General features: G+C 40.0%; 2 protein-coding genes across 10 annotated transcripts in view; both read left to right on the forward strand.

The window, feature by feature from the left end:
* The first annotated feature begins 2106 nt into the window (after positions 1-2106).
* LOC122319819 (putative cyclin-dependent serine/threonine-protein kinase DDB_G0272797/DDB_G0274007) lies at positions 2107-4784 on the forward strand. The gene is made up of 2 exons (XM_043207616.1): positions 2107-2445; positions 4689-4784. Exons 1-2 carry the CDS (start codon positions 2107-2109, stop codon positions 4782-4784), a joined length of 435 nt encoding a protein of 144 aa, XP_043063551.1.
* A 7755-nt stretch (positions 4785-12539) lies between these two features.
* LOC108088966 (protein alan shepard) overlaps positions 12540-23509 on the forward strand; it is a 64915-nt gene continuing 53945 nt past the window's right edge. For all 9 annotated transcript variants that reach the window (XR_001771260.2, XM_017186985.2, XM_017186984.2 and 6 more), the window contains exon 1: positions 12540-12773. Coding sequence is in view for 8 of the 9 variants with exons in the window: in XM_017186985.2 (XP_017042474.1) it covers positions 12555-12773 (219 nt within the window). In the remaining variant the exon portion in view is untranslated. The remainder of the gene's footprint in view (positions 12774-23509) is intronic.

Genomic DNA, 23509 nt, shown 5'->3' on the forward strand with positions numbered 1-23509 from the left:
ACAAAATGGCTGCCACTTCCTTTAGCTGCTGCTCGATGTCCTGATTACTGGCAACTGCTTCCGTTTTTAATATTTATAATCCAGTGTAATTAAGACGAGAGCGCCAAAGAGTCGCGTAGCAAAACGAAAACGAAACGAAACGAGAAGAAAAATGTAGCATTAATTACCAGGAAAGCTTTTTATGGCAAGGACCCAGGACCAGCGGCGAAGAAAAGTACATTTAAATATATATATATATATATATAAAAGGAAAGTGCATGAATATAAATGCGTATCACTTGAAAAATGTATAATTAGTGGCAGTTAATAACTTTTTCGCGAGTTCTCACGCACCGAAAGAGGTTGAACCGCACGCACTAATTAAATATAAAGTGGAGAAGGTTCGGTGAAAAAAATGGGGATTGCTGCTGGGTCGTCCAACCGGGCCATAAATTATAAAAGCCAAAAAAGTATTTTTAGTTGACCTCAAGAGGAGGATGGGGGATTGGGGAGGGCAAGGAAAACCGCAAAGGCAAGTTGACAAAGAGCAGAACACGCTGAAAAATGCGTCTCAGATTGAGATAAGTTTCATCTGAACTTCCTCACTCCACCTGCGAAAAGTCCTTTGCCGTTATTCTTGGCCTAATTTGTGGTTTTCCTTTTTCCCTTTTTTGGTCGAAATTAGCTTCATTATTGTAATTAACTTTGTTTGCTCAGTCGCCGTTGCTGTTGCTGTCTCGCTGTCGACGTCTCTTGGCTTTTGTTAAATTTGGCAAATTAGTTATAGAGTTTGCGGGGAGGGGATTGATTGTTTGCCTGGATAATTGAATGCCTAAACAAATAGCAATCGATTGAGCTACGCAATTGACTTTGATTTGATTAGATTTATCTTGACATCGTCCCCTAGAAAGGTTTCCATTCTCATTTTCCTTGAAATTGAACTCATTATAATGGAATTGGAAAATGGCTTTTCTCCAATTAAATACACTTTTTACTCCGATCACATTTCCTTTTCTCGCACATTCCTCATTCGAAACATATGTAACGTTTATTCTTGGCCCGACCGAAACCCAAATCAAAATTCAATTCGTTATTTATTTGTGTGAGTGGAGGCCATCTGTCTGTGTGTGTGAGTGGGCCTTTCTGCTTCCGTTTCCGTTTTGTGGCTGCCACGTGGCTGAAATGTTAAAAGCCTAAATAATTGCCAGCATTTTATTTATTTATTTATTCGTCTCTTTTATTATTCTCTGGTTACCAAAAAAGGTTTACGATTCTGGGATATTTATTTTTTTTTTCGTTTCTGCTACCGCTGTGCAACAACATTTTAATACCGTGACAAAAGTGTATTATAATTTTGATGAAGACACAAGGTGGATTTATAAATAACGCCAAATCGGGGCTTTAAATACAGCTTTCGATTTTATATTATGTTTATCTTAGTTGACAAACACATTTATCTCTATTTGCTTATTTGAATTAGTTAATTTTAAGAGTGAATAAATGCTTTCTGTTTAGTTTGGTTTGGTCTTTGGTTATAAACTTTAAAATTTGAATGTATTTTGTACTTTTAAAAGCCTATACTGTTATTTTCCTTTGAATAATCACAAGCTTGTTCAAACATAATATTTATAAGCTACTGCTTTATGTCAATCTACGCAAAAAATTAAATTGAATGAAATCAGATTGCATTTCGTGCAGATGTGAAAATATCGTAGGCTCTCTTTTTTTAATTATCTGAACAGCAACTCCTTTTTCATTTTCTTAAAAAAAAGATTTCCTGTTGAATTTTTCCTTCGCTGAGACAGTTTTTTCACACAATTGTATCGGCTTTCGAATGCTCCGATTTCGTTGGCCTTCAATTAGAGTTTTTTATTTCATTCGAGTGCCGAGAACTTCAGTTTGTGTAGTCTGATCGAGTCTGGACTCTGTGGGCCTTTGTCAGTATCTGTTTTGAGTTCGAAGACTTGACTTCGCGCGTGTTTGCCAGTTAGATAACGAAAGATACATAGAGTTATACAGATAGATATATCGATGTCATATTCATCTGGGTCTCGGCATGACTTTAGCGACATTCATGAGCGGCTGCATCGTTTGTCATTGCTGCGATGGCATTTCAATTTGCATGGCATGACGACCGATTTGCAGAGGGCAGCTTTTGAGGCGGATGAAAGGGGGAGTGGTAGTGGCAGTGGGAGGAGCTACGGTGGAATGGCAGCAAACAATCACCAGCAACAGCAGCAGCAGCAGCATCAGATCCAGCATCAAAATCAGCAGCAGCAGGAGGAACGGCATCGCCAACGCAATCACAATCACAATCACAATCAATTTGCACAGGGCCAGAGTCACCGGCAGCCATATCCCGCCGCCACTTCACCGAGCAACCCATTTTCATCCGGGATTCCCCCGTCCTCCTCCTCCTGGCGTTTCCACGGCCAGGATCTGGTCGCCTCGATTCGTGGACATTATGTGAGTTATTTGCTAATTGCCGCAGCCGAAATGAAAAACGAAAAAGCGTTGGCAAAAATCATGGCAAAAGTTTGCTTTTGACGTGGGCGTGGCAGCGACATGTAAACCGCCGCCGACAACATGACAGGCCACAACAACAACAACAAAAGCAAGAAAAGCAACAACAACAAGTGAAACCTCAGTGTTTTTAGAGTGCAAAAACGCGAGGGGCCACTGGCTTTGGTTTACATTTCCAAATGAGTGCTAAACACTTTGCTGACTTTGACAGGCAGATTTGAAGTGAAGTGATTTATATTGCCTTGCATATAAGTGTTTTCATAACATATATTTTAAACGCTTCCCATCAGTCAAATATTAAAGTTGTGTTCTCAGCGGGAGATGTAATATTTGTTGAAATATTAAACTGTTGAGAATCGATTCTTAATAAATATTTCAAATGCTTTTTATTAGTTCGTACTTCTACTTTTTTTTATACTTCCATTTTATATTATATATAGTTTATTTTTTTATATTTATTTTATTTTATATATATTTTATTTAATATATTTTTATTTTTATTTATTTTATTTTATTTTGAAATACTAATACAATCCCACGAATATATTAAATTTGATAGACTTCAAAATATTTAAAATAACCAAAGTTAAAACCGATGTAAGAGTTTAGCAACCCAACTTGATTAACAGAACAGATTCAGGATATTTTCTTCTTTCTTTACCCCTACTTTTATTTCGACTCTCAGCCGTAAGAATTCGCCCCCTAGTAAGAAAAAATGTTCATTGTTATTGACAAACAAGCGACATTGTGCGGCTTTGATTGTCATCCTGGCTGGCTAGGATGCACCAATACAGGGCCACACCTTAACTGTGTTCCGCTCACCGCATCCCGGGATCCTCTTAACCCTCCGCTGGGCCTCCGCTCCTTAACCCTCCTCCGGCCTCCTGTCTGTGGCTTTTTCCGTCTTCGTGCGCTTTGGACGTGTTGGGACACCACTTAATTTCCGGCAATGCGAGTCACGTACGCTCCATCCTGCCTTTATGTGCAATGACATTTTCATTTTGTTCACACTCACCAACACTCGCTGACACTCACACTCGTGCAGTACACACACACACACACACAAATACAGAGACATCGGTGCAGACATGTTACAAAATGGCAAACACTTTTTGGCCTTGCAAAAGTTTTTGTCAACTCATTTTGTTGCAATTTGCACAAACTCTAAAACAAAATACAAAAAAAAAAAAAGCGGAGAAGACGACGAAGAAACTCGATTATTTTTAATTAAAACAACATTGAGGCAAAGGAAAAGAAAAAGACTGGAGAAAAGCTGAAAATTCTAAGCAAAGGAGTTGCACGATTCAATTGCAGGCTTCTGCGGTCAAGTAGCGAGTTTAGGGCTTTTCCTTTGCGTTTCCTTTAATTACACGCTAACGATGCCGTGCCAACAAGCTGGCACAAAAACTTGAATAGAAGCGAACAGATTTTTCCGCGGAAAAGCCAACCAGACCGTGAGTTTAATGAAAAAACAAAAACCGAAAAGTGGACAATCCTCACGGAACTCTGTCGCCTTTGAAATGCGATTCTTGTTTGGCTTTTTCGATGCGTATCATAATCAAAGTCATCCGCAAAACGCTAGTCATATCCGATTTAATGACGACGGGACGGGTGGGGGGGAAATAAATGGATGGGGCTACCAACTGTTTGCCATCATCGATTTGTTTACATTAAGCGGAAACCATTTGTTTACTTTGGCCCTGTGTTGCCTGGTTTTTTATTTTCTCAAAATGAAATTACATCCGCTAAACGTGTTTGGAATTCCTAAAAATGGGGGAAAAAATAACAATGCTACCAGGTATTAAAGGTTTTTAAGAATTAGACTGTTGAGTATATAATAGATTCTACAAATCCAATAAACAGACTTAGAACTACTGTTCTCAAATGATTAATTTCAAAGAATAATATTATAAAAAAAAACTTAAGCTTAGCCATGCCCAATATCTGATTAAAAATTAATTTAATTCCACAAACTTGCAGTTGCTAAAAACCATTTCATATTTATGGAATTTCAAAAGGAAAAACCGCTGGCAGGCCAGACTCTCGTGGCAATTACACACCCGAAATTGGATAATTTTCACAGACCTTTCCACTTTTCACACACTTGAGAAAATAATTTTCCAGTTGCCACTCAAAATGCAGAGGCAGAACCGGAAATTATAATTAAATTTTGCGTTTTGCATTAGCCTCTCCAGTGGATGATGGCGGTAAAGAGGGGAAAGGAGGGAGTGGTGGGCGATCTAAGCCGCTGCCACGCCCTCGTCCTTCTGTCTGCGGTTTGAGCGTTGAGCTCTGTATGACAGAGATGGAAAACCGCTAGACAAAGGACCAACAAGACAAATAAAAATAAAACACAATGTGTGGCAGGAGGCGATGGGGAGTTTGAAGGAAAAGCTGCAGCTGGGGTTTTCCACTTGGCGAAGATTTATTGGCCGGGCCCAAAGGAGGATTACCCGAGCGACAGGATCCTTGTTACCATAAAGCCGCTTAAAGATTTTCATTTCCCGACCAACAAAAAAAAAAAAAAGAAACACACAAAGTATAAGCAAAGGCGAAACAAAAGCCCGTTGCGAAGACAAATGAAATAAGGAATAATTAATTTTATATGGGTGTCGTCGTTATTGTTGTTTGGTTTTTAATTTCGCATTGTAAAAACTGTAATTGGTTTGGCTGCTGATAAATTTACTTCATAATTTGTTCGGTTCGGTTTTAATTGTTTTCGCGGGGGAGTGTACTGTGTACTGTGATTTTATAGCCTGCTTTTTGGCCATTGCCGTGTAATGTGCCGCGTGCGCATTAAAAATTCAATAAAAATACTCACTAAATATAAATGCAGCGGCAGCATCCGAAGAGCGGCAGCCGTGGAGAGCGTTAAAAATTTTCATTAAAACTAAAATTGCAATTTCGCCGGCGAGCGGGATAAAGTTAGCGGAGTGCGGGGAGGCTTCGGAATTTATGATGCTTACGTGACCGCTGAAAAGGGGGGCTTAAATGATGGCTTAAATGAGTCGTGCCTGCGCGGCATAAGCTCGCCATTTCCCCCCAGCCACTCCTGCCGCCACCCTCGGCTGCATTTGCCAGTTGCATTTGAATTTATTAACAAAAGTTGGCCCACGTCCAGTCACTGGCGGGAAAACTACAAGTGAAATGTAATTTTACGGCAGGGCCTAAAATAAATAACAGTTGCAGGATGCCAAGCGAAATGGAGAGCGCGGAAAAGCTGACTTCGGCACGTGAATATTTGGAAATTATTTTCTATTGTAGAAATTCCCATTTGGGCTGCAAAAGGTTAAATTACTAAATTGCATTTGCCCAGTGCATGAATGGAGAATCTGTACGAATTTTGATGACAGAAAATTAAATTCCCTCTAAATGAAAAATATTGCAATGCAAAATTCAATTTGTGTTGCCATGAGAATTTGGCAAAATCAAAATTCAAAGGTTATAAAATGTTTATCATATTTTATTTTGCAGTGTGGACGGCAATTCATTTTCCAAATTTAAATCCCTGCATAATTTTTGATTGTAAAACAAGTAAATTTGATTGAAAAGTGAAATATTATGAAAGCCAATAAAGTAAAACCGAAATGGTTTTATACATATTGCTTATCATTTGTATGATAGCTTGCAATTTATTGGGACATTAGTGCGTAATGCTGTTATTTATATTTTTGTTGCTCTTTTAGTAATCTTTTATATAACATTTAAGTGTAGAGTATAGTCATCTTGGTAAATTTCCACGATACAAATAAAATTTGAGCATAAATAACCCGGAAAACATCTGTTTCCCAAGTTTTCTCTCCCCGCCATACGAAATCACTTAGTGCAAAAGTTTCTTCATTTTCCCCTCGATTTTTCCTTTTTTTGTTGTTTTGACTGCTGGTGCGCCCCAAAAGGCGTTAAAGGCTTAGACGTATTTTCCTCACCTAACACCCTGAATTTTCGGCCAAAAAATACCCCCCTTTTTCCTCCATTTTGACTGCTGGAAATGTAATTTTGTCGTAAATGTCATTTTTTATGTTGTTTCGTTCTTTTGTCGCTGTCGTCTGCAATTGTTTTTGTTGTGCGTTGTGTCGCAACCTCACCCTCCCCCCAAAAAAAGGAAAAAGAAAGAAATAAGCGCAAGAAAAATGTGTTCAAATCAGTGGCAGCTAAGCCTTTCCACCCAATTTCCCAACCCCTTGAACGACATTTCAACTCGTTCATTTTATTGGATTTCTTGCTGCTTCGACTTTCTTTTTCGCTGTTGGTTGTTACATTTAATGAAAATTTGTTGGCAACCTGAAAGGCGTGGAAAATTTTAAATTGAATATTGCACAGGCGGGGGCAAAGGAAATATCCTGTCGGTTTCGCTCACCGCATGAGATTTTCCGGGCGTTCCTTTTTCGGGATCTCTGCCTAATGTTGTCGGGCCGTGTAATATATTATCGTTTATGATGTTAACATAAAACTTGCACGCTTCGCCGACTGAATTGGTGGACTTGCGTGGCGCCCCTCGGTACCTGGCCTCATCCACTTTTATGCCTCACTTGCCACGTGCTCATAAAATAAACGCCCCAAGATGGATTGCCTCCCCCTGGTCATCCATCCATCCATCCGAATGGTAATCTTGATCCGTTGGGAGGCCTTTCCCCAAGTCCCTTTTTATCATTTTGCATAATGGCAATTGTAGACATTTTGATTCGCTTGTTTTATAGTCGTTTTAGTTGCAAAGCGGCTTACTTTATGGCCCTATTTGGAAAATGAGTTATGTCATTGATTTGTGGGGGCTTTTTAGATTTTGGAAAAGCCATTCCTTAATTTTAAGCTTATTCAGTCGAACGGAAAGGATTTCTGCGAATATGAAATTTAATTTTTGAATGAAATCTACTTATAAATATCCTATCAAGTATATATCATACGTCCTATATAAACGAAAACATTTTGAAAGCCACGTTTGTGAAAAGTCTTTCTGCATTTTAACTTCATAAACAGTTTTTCTTTAGCCTCAATATGCGGATTTTGGGTAAAATGCCCAGAGCCTCCTTTCAATTTGCCAAATGTTTGCATAACATTTCGAAGGAACAAATAGTGAGTAAGTCTAGTCTGCAAACAATTTTTTTGTTTCATTTGCAAGCCATGCATATTCATACCCATCCCTTCCGCAAGCCAGAAAGAGTATAAATAAAAAATGTCGAAAAAAGAATCAGAGAGGCTTTCCCTTTTTTCATGCGAGAGCCATAGAAAAATATGCTAAATAGGCAGGAAAAGTTGCATATCATATGCACTGCAAACAACGCACACACACACACGCACACATTGAAAGCTGTGCCTCATTTTCGTTTTTAGCTGCAGCTTTTCTTCAGCCCGACTATTTTTAGCCCTCGAGTCGGTATCCTTGCCTATATATCCCCCACCCCTTTCCCCCTCCTGGCACGCCCACTTCTCATCCCTTAAGCGCTTTCACTCGTGAATTTTTATGCGGAAAATTGAAAGGGGGCTGAGTGACCGGGTGGACATGGGACAATAAGAAAATTTAATTTACCGCATAGAATTAAAATAGGCAAAAGTCCGGGGAAAAATAAGCGAAAATTTTGCGCCTGTAAGGCAACAACAAAATGAAGGAAAATCCTTTTGTTTTCCGCTCTTGCGCCTACCCACGCTTGCCACCAAAACGCCACGCCCCCTCCCTTGGGGCGCCTCCCTTGAGACATTGTTGTTGCCTCCGCCACTGCCGTCGGTTTTAATTATGGAAAAAGTTTTTGCTTTATTTAGTTTAAACAATAAGTGGTTGGAAAATATGAATTATACAAAGAGACAGCTATGTTTGGCTGTGTGCGTGTATGTGTGTGTGTATGTTTGTGTCTGTGTTTGTATTCGTCTGTCTCTATGAGTGTGTGCAAACATTTCTTGAGCAAAATGCAAATATTTTTTGTTTCATACTTTTCCACCTTCGTCGTTTCAGGTGCCTTTGCATGGCAAGTGAGTCGTAAGCTGAGTCCCAGTTTTGTTTTCAGTTTTTCATCTGTTTTTCTCATATCTTTTCCACCTGCCATTCAACTAGTTTTTGCATTAAGTAATTTGAAAATTTTTTGAATGGGTATTTAATGGTAGTACTAGATCTTCAAGGATTTAGGTAAAGGATTTTGTGTGCTCAACATTTAAATAAATTTTTATATTTACCCAAATAATCATTTAATTAATTGTTTATTTTATTTTGTTTAGTTTTCAATTACTTCATCAACTTTATTAAATAAATACCCAGCCCTTAATCCTATTAAAATTTCATATCCTTCTTAAAGTATCTAGGAATTCACAACTCTGCTCACTCCCCAAATTTTGCCCACATTATACCCGCTCACGTATTTTCATCAGCCCGCAGCAAAATCGAATTTGCGCATAAATTTTCAAAAAGTGACAATAAAAATGACAAAGGCACCGCGTTGTAGCCACGAAGCTCCACCAGCAACAACGACCGCTAATCACAAAGCGTTTATCAGAGGATACTGCCCCATCCTTCCCCCAAAAGCAACTCCAAAGGACCCCAAACCCCAACAGACCCCGCCCATTTGCGTGCCTCCTGTCTCTCCACCTGTCAGTCGGTAATAAATTATTATCATTAATATTTTGCGCTTGATTTTGCCCCAGGAAGGACTACGGCAGGATAACGGCTGAAAGGACCAAAACGAAACGTTTTTTGCATAAAAATTAAGCGCACACCAATAACAGAGGCGAACAGTTTTCGGGGTAATAGAATATAGAACAAAAGCGTCAACAGAAATGTTTGAGACACGACCAAATTACTAGCGAGGGGAGCCTTCTATACACTGAAAATAATTTGGATATATATTTTTATGAAAAATGCTTATCAACAAAAAATATTATATATGTTTCGTAAGTTTTTAAATGTTTTGCAGTTTGTAATCTGCAGTATAAATCGCTTTATGTCTCAGAGTAAAATTAAAACAATAAAATTGCGTAAATCACCTTCAAAATTCTTAAATTTTTCCCTGTGTAACTGTGTGTGTGCGTGAGTCGGAAAAACTTTACAAACACTCTCGAAGTGCACGCGATAATGGCTCCCAATTTGGTAATTAATCACGTCCTCGTTCCTATTCTCGTTCCTTTTGCCTTTTTCTCGCCAAAAACAGCCACAGCTGCCCATTAAAAGTGGAGGATGTAGGCCAGCCACCTAGGCTTCATATTTTCCATTAGCTTTCCGTATATATATATATATATATTTGCCCACGTATACCTGTGTAGAGAAATTTTCCAGCCGCCAAACGTCGTTGCAGTCTACGTTAAAATTAAGCGAATTTGAACGAACGATAAAATAATTACCTTTATGATTATTTTCGGTGGCCGTTGGGTGGGGTGTACTGTTTGAGGTGAGTGTTTTGGTGTGTGTGTGTGCTTGGGCTTGGCTCAATGTGCCAAACGTGTCTAATTTAGCGGCTTAAATTTATAGCATTTGTGCGCTTAAAATGTTTGGCTATTCCATTTTATGACCCACCGAAGGCAATTGATGGGTGGTGCGAAATGGTGGTGGTTGTTCTGCCTGTCATGTGTTTGGCGAGAATCGCAATAAATGGGGAATGGGACTTTTAAGGAAAATCTATGGTGCCAATGTGTTGGCAATTTAAAGCCTCCTTTTTGAAGTCTACTTTTCAGCTGAATGTGTTGAAAAGATGGCCAAAAAATTTAAAAAAAACGCTTTCCTGACTAGCACATGTGAACATTTTAGGAAAAAATTAAACTTTTTAAGCTTTTAAAACACAAATTGTGTTTTTAAAACATGGCTTCAATAAATTGTTCGAAATATGATACGATTATGATTTGATTTATCCAAAAAGTGAATAATTTGTAATTGTTAAAGTACTTTCTATATTTCCACAAAGGCTCTCCTTCCAGATTTCAAAAGTAGCAGATTTAGCTGGATATCTCAGCATTATTGTATCCCAGCTTTATAAAACGTCAATAAAAAAAAGTAATAATATATTAATGGTTCAATTTGCTTTCAAGTATCACGTACCTTTCCTTGAAAAACCCAATACTTTCGGCTGAAGTTTATGTCAAAATGCTGTCACGCCTCAGACGAATTTTTAATGCATATTTTCTCGACCCGCTCTTCACGTTTATACCCCACTTTCCACTTGGCAAACACACACGTCCTCCACTCCAATTCGAATGGCAAACCATTATTACTCGTTCTCTGCCATTTAACTGCCAAATTACAGGCACCCACAGCTCAGCCTTCATTTCCCGCAAACCGCATTCGAATTGCGTGCCCACGAAAATTAACTGAAAACGTGAAGCCACCTCAACGGAAAAACAGCGAGTGAGTGAGTGAAAAATGTGGAAAAAAATAGGGTGAAAAACAAACTGAAAATCAAATATTTGCCATATTTTGCAATTGGAAAATCAGCGACAGCACGCAAGGCTCCCGCTGAATCCTTTTAGAAACCAGGACATACACACATTCACCTACACACACATATCCAGGCTCACACATATACACACACTAGTTCCTTCCTACCTCAATCAGGCCGAAAATAAAAATGGCGGAGCTCGTTTGTTTCCGGTTTCGTTGCGTTTGTTTTGCCTCCTCTATTTTTTTTTTTTTGGTTTTTTGTTTTTCTTTTGGGTTTTGTTTATGCCACGAAAGATTCGACGTAACGACAGCCGAGAATACCCAAAAACATCACATTTTTCACCTTGTATATTTCAGTGGAATATAAATTTTTATATGAGAGCCACAGAGGCGGGTTTATTTGTGTTTATGCCAAGTGACCCCAAAGAACTGGCGAGGGAGTGAGTGTGCAAAAAAAAAAAGAAGAAAAATGGCCCAAAGCAACAAATGCATTTGCAATGCAAAACTGGAGCACACACTCACACAGGAAGCGACCCGGCAGCAAGGACACCCGGCGACTGTTGCATCTGTCCACGCCCACCGCCCACAGCCCACCGCCCCCTTATACTATGTGCTCCTTTCCTCTGAACTGGGAGTTTAGGGGGAGGGAAATTATTTATAGCAGGCATCTATATAGATACCCTGATCTTTCTTTAAAAGAAAATGAATGCGAGTCCTTTGAGAGATTTTGGGTGAGCTGCAAAAGCAGGTTTGTCTTTAAAATGTTTAATAATATATACATAACATATATCCTCCAAAATGATTTTCATTGTGATTATGTATTCCTGCATTTATAAAAATGTATTTTCAGATGACAAGATAATTGAATTGCTGAATAGGTGAAATAGCAATTTCACTTTATATCTGTTTATCAGGGTACAAAGTTCTTTTTTTCTTAATCTCTCCTCCACACTTTTTACGATCGCATTGCAATGAATGCGCAACTGGCACTCAATAAAACAAAATCTCCCTGCCATGATTCATGTGGACTGCCTACCATGTGTGCATTAGAACGGATGTCATGGCGGTTTTTCTGGCGGTAAACAAAAGCTTTACAGCCGAGCCGCAGCTGCCGCTCTGTGGTTTTTATTTACGCCAGAATAAAACCCCCACGCGAAACCAGATTATTTATGCCGAAACTAAAACCACACAGTGGAAAAACCCCTAGAAATGTCCGTTCTATATTTACCACCTGAATGTTTTTATATGGCAAAACTGTGAGGTGTACACTAAAAGATATAAGTTTAGATATGTTCAACCCCAAAAACTTGTTTGATATAAGGGAAGGAATACTGCAGATTTAGCCAATAAACGTTAACTAAGTTTTGATATTTAAAATCCTACAAATTGTTTGATATAAAGGAAGTTATACTCCATATTGATCCAATAAATGTTTATTCAACCATTTGAAATTGCCCCACCGTCAATTTAATTAAACTAATAAACTACACAAATATAATTATTATTTATATTGACTCAATTACTATTACGGATTGTTTCCTTTATACATTTTTATTGACCACTCAATTGTGTTTTTATTTTGCAGGGGAGCTCGTCTAGCGCCGCCGCCGCACCGCCAACACCGCGCAGCGCCTTCCCCGGCGCCCCGCTCACCGCCTCAGCCGTCGCACTCAAGGGCGCCCTCCCCCAGCGGCCACCGGCCATGACAAGTCCCGCAGCCGCCGCCGCTGGCGCCGCCCTGGCCGCCGGTGCTCCGTACCGCGGTGCCGCCAGCTGGACCCCGCAGGGCTACGCCCCGGCCGCTGCCGCCGCCGCCGCTGCCGTCGCCCAGCAGGCGGCCTACCGCTACACGGCGCCGCTGCCGCAGCCGGCCTATGCCGCTTACACGCCGCACACGGCCACCACACCGGCCACAACCACGGTGAGTCCTCCTCGATTAATTGTGCTAATCACCATTAAAAATATAGAAGTTAATCCATTTTGAAACCACTAAAAATATTCTTAAAAGTATACTATAAAAAGGTTTACCATTGAAGTTTAGTACACCAACAATTAACCTATAAATTTAATTATAATACCTTTTTAAATCTCCAGTATTTTGAGCCACCTCCAAATCAAATTCCTTAGTTAAAATAGAAAAAGAAATCATACTGTTTTAAATCAGAGACAAACTATATTTAAAAAGGGAACGGTTTAATTATACTTCCTTTCCAATAAATATTAATTCAAACTCCATTTTATAGCTTTATTCGAATCCCCCCTCCCAAATCAACCCGCATATTATGCGACTAAAACCATTATCAAATTGAAATACTGCAGAACAAGCGAAATTTCCCTCACATAAAGCAGGCCGAAAAATCGACTTTGATGAATTCTTCAATTCGTGTCTAATGGTGTGCATAATCGAAAATTTATGTGCGTCCATCAGGAGGCAAATGGAACTCGAGTGTTTTTACACTTCCACTTCCACTTCCAAGAACTACCTCTATTAACTCGCTGCTCCGTTTCCCTTCAACCAATTGATTGTCAAGTGTAGTTCCTCAGTTTGACAACAAAATAGTCGGGGGAAAAGTGGATGTCAGGTTATTGAAAACTGTCCAAGCAGCAATTTATTTATGGCGCTCCCTGTCTTTCCATTTAAGTTGTTTCAACTCCGCCCTTTTTTGTTTTTTGTGAGTTTGGAGTTCTTTTTCAAATGCAACATCTAAAGAGGTTTCTTTGTGTGTAATTTGTATGCTCTTCTGCTAAAAGGACTCTCTAATTCGTATACCCACAAAATACCAGCTTTTCTGCTGGCTTTAATTCCCCCAGCTGCTTGTTTCGATTTGCGTTCTATGTTGGCAGATAGAAACTGAAATCCCAGTCAAGTCTTTGGGCAATCAATTAGCCCGTCTGTGGTTTTTTACACTCGGACATTCATCAAAGTCGGCCTTCTCGGCTCGGCCCCTCCTCGGTCATTTTCAATTTGAAAGTCAGACAACAGCCGCAGTATCAGCAGCATCATTAATAACGAACAATTAAGAATTTCGTGGATAAGAGTTGACAAGTCGAAACTGCCGCCTGTGTGTGCGGCATCGACTTAATCAGCATTATCTGGCTCCGATTCCCCGACTCATTTCCCAGGCTTTTTTCCACCCTGCGCCCGAGGCTCAAAAGTTCACTGCTGTGCAAATATAATCCATGCCCCTGCCCCCAAAAACGCCGACCGATTGAATTGGGGGATTGAGAATGGGGATTGGGGGAAAGCTAGCTCCATCATGACGAATGATGTTCGCTGGTTCTGACAAATTTCAACCAAGCAACCAGATCCACCCCATCACAGCTTGTTTTGTGCATAGCTATCTCTTTGGCAGAGTTTTCAATTTGATTTACAAATGATTTTCAATGCGAAGGCAAAGCTGCTAAAGGAAAATTCCCCGCTGCCTTTCGAGGCTTTGGATTTTCCGCCACCCCTTTTTTTGTATTTTTGTTGTGGCTCGAAGGCAGAACAACTTCTAATAAATGCGCCGAAAAAGTGCTGAAAATAAACGAGCAAATAAATAACCAGTCACACAACGAACGCGCCACCCCCTCAGGTAGTTTTTCCTCGAATAGGAAGGCAGGGGAGGGGGTGGGGCGGAAAATTCTTGAATTTTTCTCGGTTTTCGTGGCCTGCGGGCCACTTTCATACCTCCCACTTTTATTTCTATTTGCTTGGCTCCGCTCTTTTGGGCTCCTTTCCTCCTGTCAGCCAGCCATTCATTCATTCATTCATTCAACGTCGTCAATGGCAGTTAAATAATCCAAAAAGGAAATGTATTTTTTGTGGGCGTCATCGTCGTCGTCGTTCTCAACGTCTTCTCCTGTGTTGTCCAGTTTCAGTTCCAGTTCCAGTTCGATGGCCATTAAAGCTGCATGCGAATGTTGCTCATAAATATAAAGTGCGGCTACTTATTTCGCTTTCCTCCTCCTGGGTTTTTTTTCTCTTGCCGCTCCCCGGCTGTTTCTGTATTTTATGAAAGGTTTTCCTGCCGGGGGGCCATAGATTATCGCTTTTGATTTGAGTGTCGTTAGCCCGACGGCGTCGCTTTCTGTTTGCCCAAATTGTTCTACTCGCCTGAAAAGTTAACGGGGGAAAAGTCCAGGCAAAACAAAACTGAAATTTGCTTTAATTATAATTAGCTTTGTTCGGGGTCCGTTGTGTCTTGATTACTGCTTGACAAAATTGAGTTGGCCAAACAAAAGTTGGTGGGTAATGGAATTTTTTTGGAGAACTAAGAAGAAACTAGATTTTCTAGCTTCGCTTGAAAATTCAAGATTTTAATCATTGATATTTTGTAAAATTCAACTAGAACCTTAATTACCTGTTTACTCATTCACAGTCATTCCAAAAAACTGGCTACTATTTCCCTACTACGAATTTTGCTATATCATTACAGTTGGAAATACAATTTGACTTAGCCTAAACGTATATTTCCTCCATTATAATGCAGAATCCAATTCCAATTGTCTTCGGGCCTTATTCAAGTCGGTAGTTATTGAGTGGAAATGCGTTTGGTCTGAGAATACAGAAGATTATAATCATCAAGCGAGGCAGCAAGGCCAGATGTCCTTCGTCCTGCCGCTCTTCTTGTGCATTGTGTCATAACTGAAGGATGGAAAGGGAGGGAAAGGGGATTGGAGATGAGGAAAATCCAGTGAGGACATCATTACAATCGCTGGGAAAGCAAGCAGTTTTCTTCATTGCTATTCAATGTTCAGTTACATTTCCGTTCCGAGCACACGAATCCCTTGGTTCTTGGTTCCGCTCTCTTGGGCAGCCGGATAGTTTTGCAATAACTATAAACATTAGTTTAATTTTAAACCAGAGTCCATGTATATTCAGCTCCGGCTCCTTTGAGATCTGCACACTTGAGAGCGCTTTGCTGCTTTCCTTCCGTTTACCCAACTTGTTGAATTTGAATTGTATTTTGTTAAGCGCAAGGAAGGCAGAAGACAGAAACGCATAAATGTAAATATTATTCTTGTGCATTTTATTCCGTTTTAAATTTTAATTATTTTTAGCTGCCAGCAGCAGGAGCAGAAGGAGCAGCAGGACTCTCCGCTGTGCTCTCTCATGAGAAAATTGAATTTACGGGTTGAGTTGGGGTTGGGTTGGTTTGTCAGTAGTTTGAACAGCAAGACAGTTGGACGCATCTCTGGGCACTTTAGCTTCAAAAGCAATTATTGTTGGAATATTATTTACATATTCCACCGCCTTTCCTTTCGTTTCCCATCGCTCAACGTTGCTGCTCACGGGTCGTATGGGTGTTATGCAAATGTGTCGCAACTAAATGCAACATAATATATCATCAACTCCCGTTTTGGCATGCAAAGCCGGCAAGCGAGAGTTATGAAATTTTCAATACAAAAGCGAATTTGTTCGAGCCACAGAAAAGGGGATAAACGAGGCAGTGGAAGTTGGGAATTGAAAGTGGCAGCTTAGCTTGGAGTTTGCATTTGAATACAAATACAGGTCCGTTTAAATCCCCACAAACTTGTTATAATGCTTAACCAAATTGTATTTATTATTATCAAATTATTCATTATTTCTTTGCCATTAAAAACTTTGTGTCATTTAAATATCTGTAACCAGAGTCACCGACTCTTTTCTGCTCACTTTAACACAATGCTTTTCAATTAAGTCCTGAAATTGAGCATTCAAGCACTTTAATCCGTAATAAAAAATCTGTTGCATACTTATCGGCCGCAGAAGCAGCGTGATATTATTTATGAACGCATTTTTGTCCACATATTTAATGTAAAATTAACGTTTCTTTTTGGGAATATTAAATTAAATGTTTATCATACCATTTGTTCGAGTTTCAGTATTATTTAATTTCTTTCTCTCGCCGCCTTTATTGTTTTTGCTGGATTTCACAATGACCGCACATAAATTCCACAACTGGCGCACATAAATCAACAAACATGCTCAATCAAAATTCCAGCTGGCCAAAGGGAAAAGAGGTTTATAGGGTGATACGCGTGTATTTACACAATGACCACAGGACGGGAAAAATGGGGGCTGCCTTCACGCGCTGATGTAATCAATAAAAACACATTAAAGTTTATTTGCCAAAAAAAATAGCAATTAAACGAACGAGAAGCAGCTGGGAAAGCAATGCTGCTGCAGGTAGGGGACAAGCTGGAAAAGCGGGAAAAGCAGGAAAAGCGGGTAAGGCGAGAGCAACTATCTCGGGCTGCTGGATTAATTAAAAGTGCTGAGCTGGCAAAAGTGCAGAAAGGCAAACAGCAGAGGAGGGAGATGCCGGACATAAAGCGATTAACTCAATAAAGCGTAAGCGTTAAAACAAAAGTGACAAAGTGCACAAGTGCCACACGCCAACAGCCAACAGCGAACAGAAAACAGAAAACAACGAACAACGAACAGCGAGGACAACGAAAGCGACAACGACAACGACAACAGCGGGCGAACAATGCAAATAAACAGGCGAAGGCGAGAACAGGACAAAGATCACGCATACGCCCCGCTGGCCATTGGGAAAAAGCAGCGGCACGAAGGCCACAACAACTGGTTCGTCTCCGTCTGGACAGGCCTTAAACAACTGACCAAAAACATGTGGCTTTGACCCCCGCAACAAAACAAACTAAAAGGCAGCGACGAAAAAGCTGGAAGGGAAAACCTATAAAACTGTTTTTACTATGTGATTTTGCCACCAGAAGTACTGCATAAAAAATATAGTTTTTTAATTGAGTAAGCTAATTGGAAAAATAAAATATTGGAACAGTTTATTTTGCAAGTGTATTAATTCTATTTGGTTAGGGAAACCCATCAATTTATGAGTCTCCTTTAAAAACCTATTAAGTTTTATAATACCAAAAGGATTTTAATATTTAAATATTTTTAATTAATCAAAAGTGAATTTCCTTAACCCCTTGCATATTAATTATTTATAATTGTTAATTGTAATTGTTGCGTCATTTTCTACCAATTAATTTTATCAAACGATATCCAGCTTAAGGTAAAACCCTTAATGAAGTGTCCCTTAATGTTCTTGAAGTTTCTGCCACCGAAATGGTGGCATCTGCCACAACAGCTGCCTGCGGCTAATGCAATGGGCCACCGGGCCCCAAGTTGTTGGCTTGGCCTGGCAAATTATGGAACTTAACTGCAAGTGACAAGCCACTGCTGCTTTTTCTACCGCCGCTGCTGCTGCTGCTGCCACTGGTGCTGTTAGTGATGTTGCTGCTGGCTGGGGAGGAGGAACTTGCGATGTTGCCGCAACTGCAGCAGCCGCACGTGCCACGCATCCTGACATTTGGCGGCAGCCCACAAAAACTGGCCAGCCTCGCTGACACTTGACATTTTGCAGCAGTCTTCTGCGTGGGTGGGAAGTTCAAAGTGCAGTCGACTCGGGGGTAATATTTCAATAAAAAACATGGAAGGCTGGCAAAAAAAAAAATAATTCTGAAAAAGATTGAAATGGAAGCCGCAGATGCGGATGCGGAAGGGTTGTTTTTTTTTCTGCCACGCCCCCGCCTGAACCCAAAATGCTTAGCCGATTTTCCACCCACTTCCAGCAACTCTTTTCGTTACCACTCAGTTTTCAGTTCAGTTTTGTGTGTAATATTATCCACTTTGCTCTTCCTGTTGCTGCACTGCATCCGCTTTACCCCTGGCTTTTCCTCTTCGATAGTTCCCACTGAACTATTTCCCATTTTTTTTTATTTCGTTCGCTTCTGTAGCAATAAATTTGATTGCAACGAATTCGAGTGGCGAACGAATCTTTTGCGGTGGCAATGCGAACCGGATCGATAGCTGTGCGTATTTACTTGTCGAAATTAATTATTTGAATTTTAAATTGTATGGATATATCAATTAAGATGCAATTTAATTAATGGTTGAGGTGTGTGCATTTAAATGATTATGCGATTAAACGAGACAAGCACTTGTCCACATTTTGTGAATTAATCAACCAAGAGGATTATTTGTTTAGGGATTTTGTTAAACAATATAACTGTGAGTTTTCTAGTAAATTACTATTTTAAGCTTTAATTTCTTTAACTTTTTGCCTTTCAACCTTCCGCACATGATGCTCTATTGGATTTGGCAAATCCAATATAAAGCTATTATTTTTGCTGGCTTGCCTCCCTCGTTTTTTTTTTTGGGGGATCCCTCGTCTTTAATCGAAAACCAAACAGCAGCGGGGTCCGAAAACCCGCTTCGCTTTTCCTCGGACTGCAGCTGGCCGTTATAAATTGTCTGAAAGTCGCTTTACAAGGTTTTCGTATCATATTTTATTATTACGCGGTTTTCACGCCCTTTCCTGCCCTTTCGACCCGTCGGACTTCCTCGGACATCGATGCATTGCGTTAATTTTGTTTTTATACCCAAGAATGAAGGGAAGGGTGGGTGGATTGGGAGTGGGGAATGGGGAATGGTAAGGGAAACCCCGTGTAACAACAATATTTTATGGTTGCTCGCAGATTTTCAGACCAACGAGCAACAATTTTCCCCACCACCCCAAAGAGTTATTGCAAAAGTTTTCCCTCTTCGTTTTCGCAGTTTTTAAGCTTCTCTGGCGGTGGGGATTTTAAAAACTGCAGCAGTGAAAAACTTCCTGGCTAAACGATGAAAAATCTCTGACCTTTTTAAATACTTGATGTGGTAGCTGTGGAAATCTATGCTGGGGATAATCAAGGTCAGGCCTTGGCTGCTGCATTTGAATTTCTCTTTGCCAGCTAATTGCTTTTCCCATTCTGTTTCTCGTGTCGGAAAATCTGTCAGTGGGCGGGAAGTTGGGAGGGGTGGGGGACTTAAAAACATGCCACAAACAAGGAGATCGGTCCGAAAACCAAAGAAACCCCAGAGAGCTGGTCCCAGAAATCCGATGGCATACGGAGGTCTCCTTCTGTCATTTGGTTGCTAATTAAGTTAGATGCATCTTTGTTGCATTACGCAAGCGAATCAAGTGCAACCGCAAAGTGCCAAGAGCGTGTCTAAGCCTTCCTCCTTGCTCCTTACCACCTTTCACTTACCACCTTTCACCCGCTCCCCTTCCCCCGAATATCGTAGTCGTCTTGCACATTGTGTGGAGCATTAATTATTTGCCAGTCTCTCTCGGAATTCCAGTTTCCACTCACAAGGAACCCAAGGACTTTAATTTGCCAGACGGAACGATATGCCTGCAGCCGGGATCCAACAAACAATTGAAGCAGACGACCGAGCATAAATTACACTAGCTCAACACCTGATTGGGTGGGGTTATTGGTGGGCAGGAGGTAGGGAGGGGGGTAAGCAGGGGGGGATTGGGGGAGCTATATAGTTGGTTACCAGGACACTCAAGAGGGTCAATCCACACCCACTCACGTGGCCAGTCCTTTGTTGCTGTGGTCATTGATTGTCTGCAATTTGCATTTTCAGTCATGAACATTGCTCGATGCGAGAACGCGGTGGAGAATTTGGTGCAAATGGGGTTGTGTTCGACTTGAAAATGTGGTAAACCTTCGGTTTAGCCTTTAAAAAGTTTTTTTTTAAATTCAATACAAGAAACTTTTAAACTTATAACAACAAATAAATACCTTCTTTTCTTTTGAAACTATTTTCCAAATCGTAACAACCAATACCCAATAAATAATTGTACGAACGACCTCTGGTTCCATATAATCACCAGGATTGATGGACTGTCGAGGTCATTGCTTTGAAGTTGAAGTTTCCGCCTTGTAATAGCCGTTTCCACAGAATTGAATTAATTATTAAAGCCAGGCTCGTTGAGAAACCAAAAACAATGGTGAACCATGAGGGGTTTATAGTCCTGAAACCATAACAGTTTCAAACTCGACAATTATGGAAGTAAAATGGATATTTCGAAGAAACAATTTCGAAGGACAACAGGGAGGGGATGGAAAATGAAAAGCAATTACAAATTATCATATGCAGTTTTAAGTATTTCGTCCGCTTTAATCGGTCGGTACGTTCACTTAGATCCCTCAATCATGCATTCATATATTCATTCAGTCAGTCAGTCATTCAGGCATATGATGATGCATTGAATGCAGGAAAGGAGCAAAAACTCATTGAATGCCTGCTGTTCCTGTTCCTCATCTCCTTTCACTTTGACTTTGGCCCAGAGTTTTCCATATTTCCATTTTCACTCCCATTCATCCGCACGCTGTGCATTCACAGGGAAATGAACATCAGCTGCAAACGGAGAGCGGGAATTATACAAAAACAAAGGGAAAACTACGCTCGGCGAAGAGTATTGTTATAGAAACAAAAAGTAAAGAAAAACGCCAAAGGAGCACACAGGCACACATGACTGAAAAACAGGAAGAAAAAGAAGCAGAAAAAAGAAAAACTGAAAATGAAAATGGTGCAAGCGGATGAAGCACTGAAATTAATTTCCGTTAATATGGTAGAGTGTTTGTGAGTGTCCTACAGTGCGTATGGGTATTTTGTGTGTGTGATTGTGTGTTTGCGGGAGTGGAAAGTTTCTGTTACGGAAGTAGAATTTTCTTAATTGCCATTTTAATTGAAGTCATCGAAATAAAGCACTGAGAGTGCTGAAATGCCAGCGAAATGGCCAGAAATTAATCCGCATAATGTGCCGACCATTTATCAATTTAAATTCTGTAGAAGTATAGTTGCGGTATAATTTCACCTAACTAGTTTGATTTGAGTCTTTAAATATTTGATAGAAGTAATAAATTCCATTAACATCTTAATTAAGTAGTTTATCAATTTAAAAGGAATTAATACCAAAAAGCTGGAGGCCAAATGAACTGAACTCAACCGAAATGGATCTCGACCAAAAGAACATTCCCACCTTTTCACTCGCCCCATGGGTAAACCGAAATTTATATTTAATTCGGAATTGTTTGCAGCGCAGCAAACCAAAATCGAAATAAAATCTCGCATGTAAATTCAATTCGATTACCAACAGCATAGAAGCGAGTTTCGTCCGGAGTTTTTTTTTCGGTCCGTGGGGGAAATATCAGACAATCCATTAGATGTGGCAGAACTTTATGCGTGGCTGATCAATACTCCCCCTCTCCCCACTCTCCCCCATCCCCATCCACCCATCAAACCACTTAATATTCCATGGCAACGGACCACGTTAGAGGTAGTCAATATTCGGAATTCGCAATATTTCGCTGGGCCGTCACAAAAAAAAAAAAAAAAAAAAACAAAAGATGAGATGCGAGCGAAACCAATTTGTGCTCATTGGGGAGCAAAATTCATGGCGCTTAGCATTTGAATTAGGGCGTCAGTCCGCCGCAGTGGGCGTGGGGGCGTGGCTCTGGGACTACCGGATTTACGAAACAAAAAAAAAAAAGTAAAGCTAACAAACCAGAAAATCCGTGATTATTTATTAATTTGGCAAATTATTCATGCGACGCGCCATCACAAATCTGCTTAGTTGAGTGTTAGTTCGACGGTCGGCGGCCTTGGGGGCGCTGGCAAAAGGGGGCGTGGCACTGGGTGACAGGTGCGGAGAGGAGGAGTCAGTTTGCATTTGCTACGTGCTCAGCCATTGTCTGTGTGACTCGCCCTTCTATAAAACCAGCGAGGGCTGAGGGTCCCTAAAGTTGTTGTTAGTTTGTTGCATGCCAAATTTCGGTTTCAGTTTGGTAACAGTGGAAATTATTTTGTGAAAGAGGAAATAAATCGAATTTGAAAAATCGAATGCTTTACTGATTTCCTACCTATTTGTAATAGCCTTAAAAAACCAAATCGTATTCTTTATCCTTAAAGCTCTGCCGTATAAAATTTAATTAAAATTGTAAAGTATTTCAGTAGAATATTTTGAATGCTTTAATTCAAAGTTTCATTCATAAGTTTTGTCAATCTTTAACGGAAGATTTAGATATAATGATTGTCTTTATAAGTTTTTTTAACAGTTGCTTCAACTAAAAATCTCCACTTCAAAAACTTTCGAACCACTGTGCAATTTAGCAGCTTTCAAACTCGCCACGGACGAATGCAGTTCGAAATAAACTTTTTTATTTCGGATTTTAGGGTTACGGGGGAAAACCCCTCAGAGTCCCGTGGGCGTGGCTCTCGAGGGCATTTTTTTGTGCTGCACAATTCTGCAGTTGCAGTTCGGCCAAACTTTCCGTTGCAGTGATTTATCATAAACTTTGGGGCCAAACAAAATTTATTTACAACGAACCAAAAAAAAATTACTCCGGAAAATGTTAAAAAAAAATTGTTCAAATTAATTTCGTAATAAATCGCAATACAAGTTGAATAGTATGATTCCCCAGTGATGCGTAATGCAACTGACGGTTGCACATAAAACTGAACAATTTTCATTGATTGAATTTCCTGTTTTAATTGCTCTTTGTGCGAACTGAAATTTATTTGCTAATTTGTTTTAATTGCCAAACTAATTAATCAAACCGGTGAGTGCTTAAGTGGGTGGGTCCTCTGCCCATTTAAAATACACACACGCGTGCAGACAGGTGTAAATATTTATATAAAAACTAGCCATAATTAAGCAGACATCGAGTATCGAGTCTCATTTTGCAGTTGCAGTTTGCCCTCGAAACAAATAAAGCTAACAAATGTGTGTGCATTTTGAAATCTGGCATAAATTTGAATATGAACGAGCAAACACACAAACACACACAAAATATATAAATTCACTGGCCAAATATCATTTTCATTCATTCAAT

Source organism: Drosophila ficusphila, unplaced genomic scaffold (genome assembly GCF_018152265.1).
Source record: "Drosophila ficusphila isolate 14025-0441.05 unplaced genomic scaffold, ASM1815226v1 contig_106, whole genome shotgun sequence".
Classification (NCBI taxonomy): domain Eukaryota; kingdom Metazoa; phylum Arthropoda; class Insecta; order Diptera; family Drosophilidae; genus Drosophila; species Drosophila ficusphila.

Coding starts and splice junctions, on each gene's coding strand:
- LOC122319819 (XM_043207616.1), top strand. CDS start 2,107: ATGACGACCGATTTGCAGAGGGCAGCTTTTGAGGCGGATGAAAGGGGG. Junction 2,446..4,688: donor CCTCGATTCGTGGACATTAT/GTGAGTTATTTG, acceptor GTTTTGCATTAG/CCTCTCCAGTGGATGATGGC.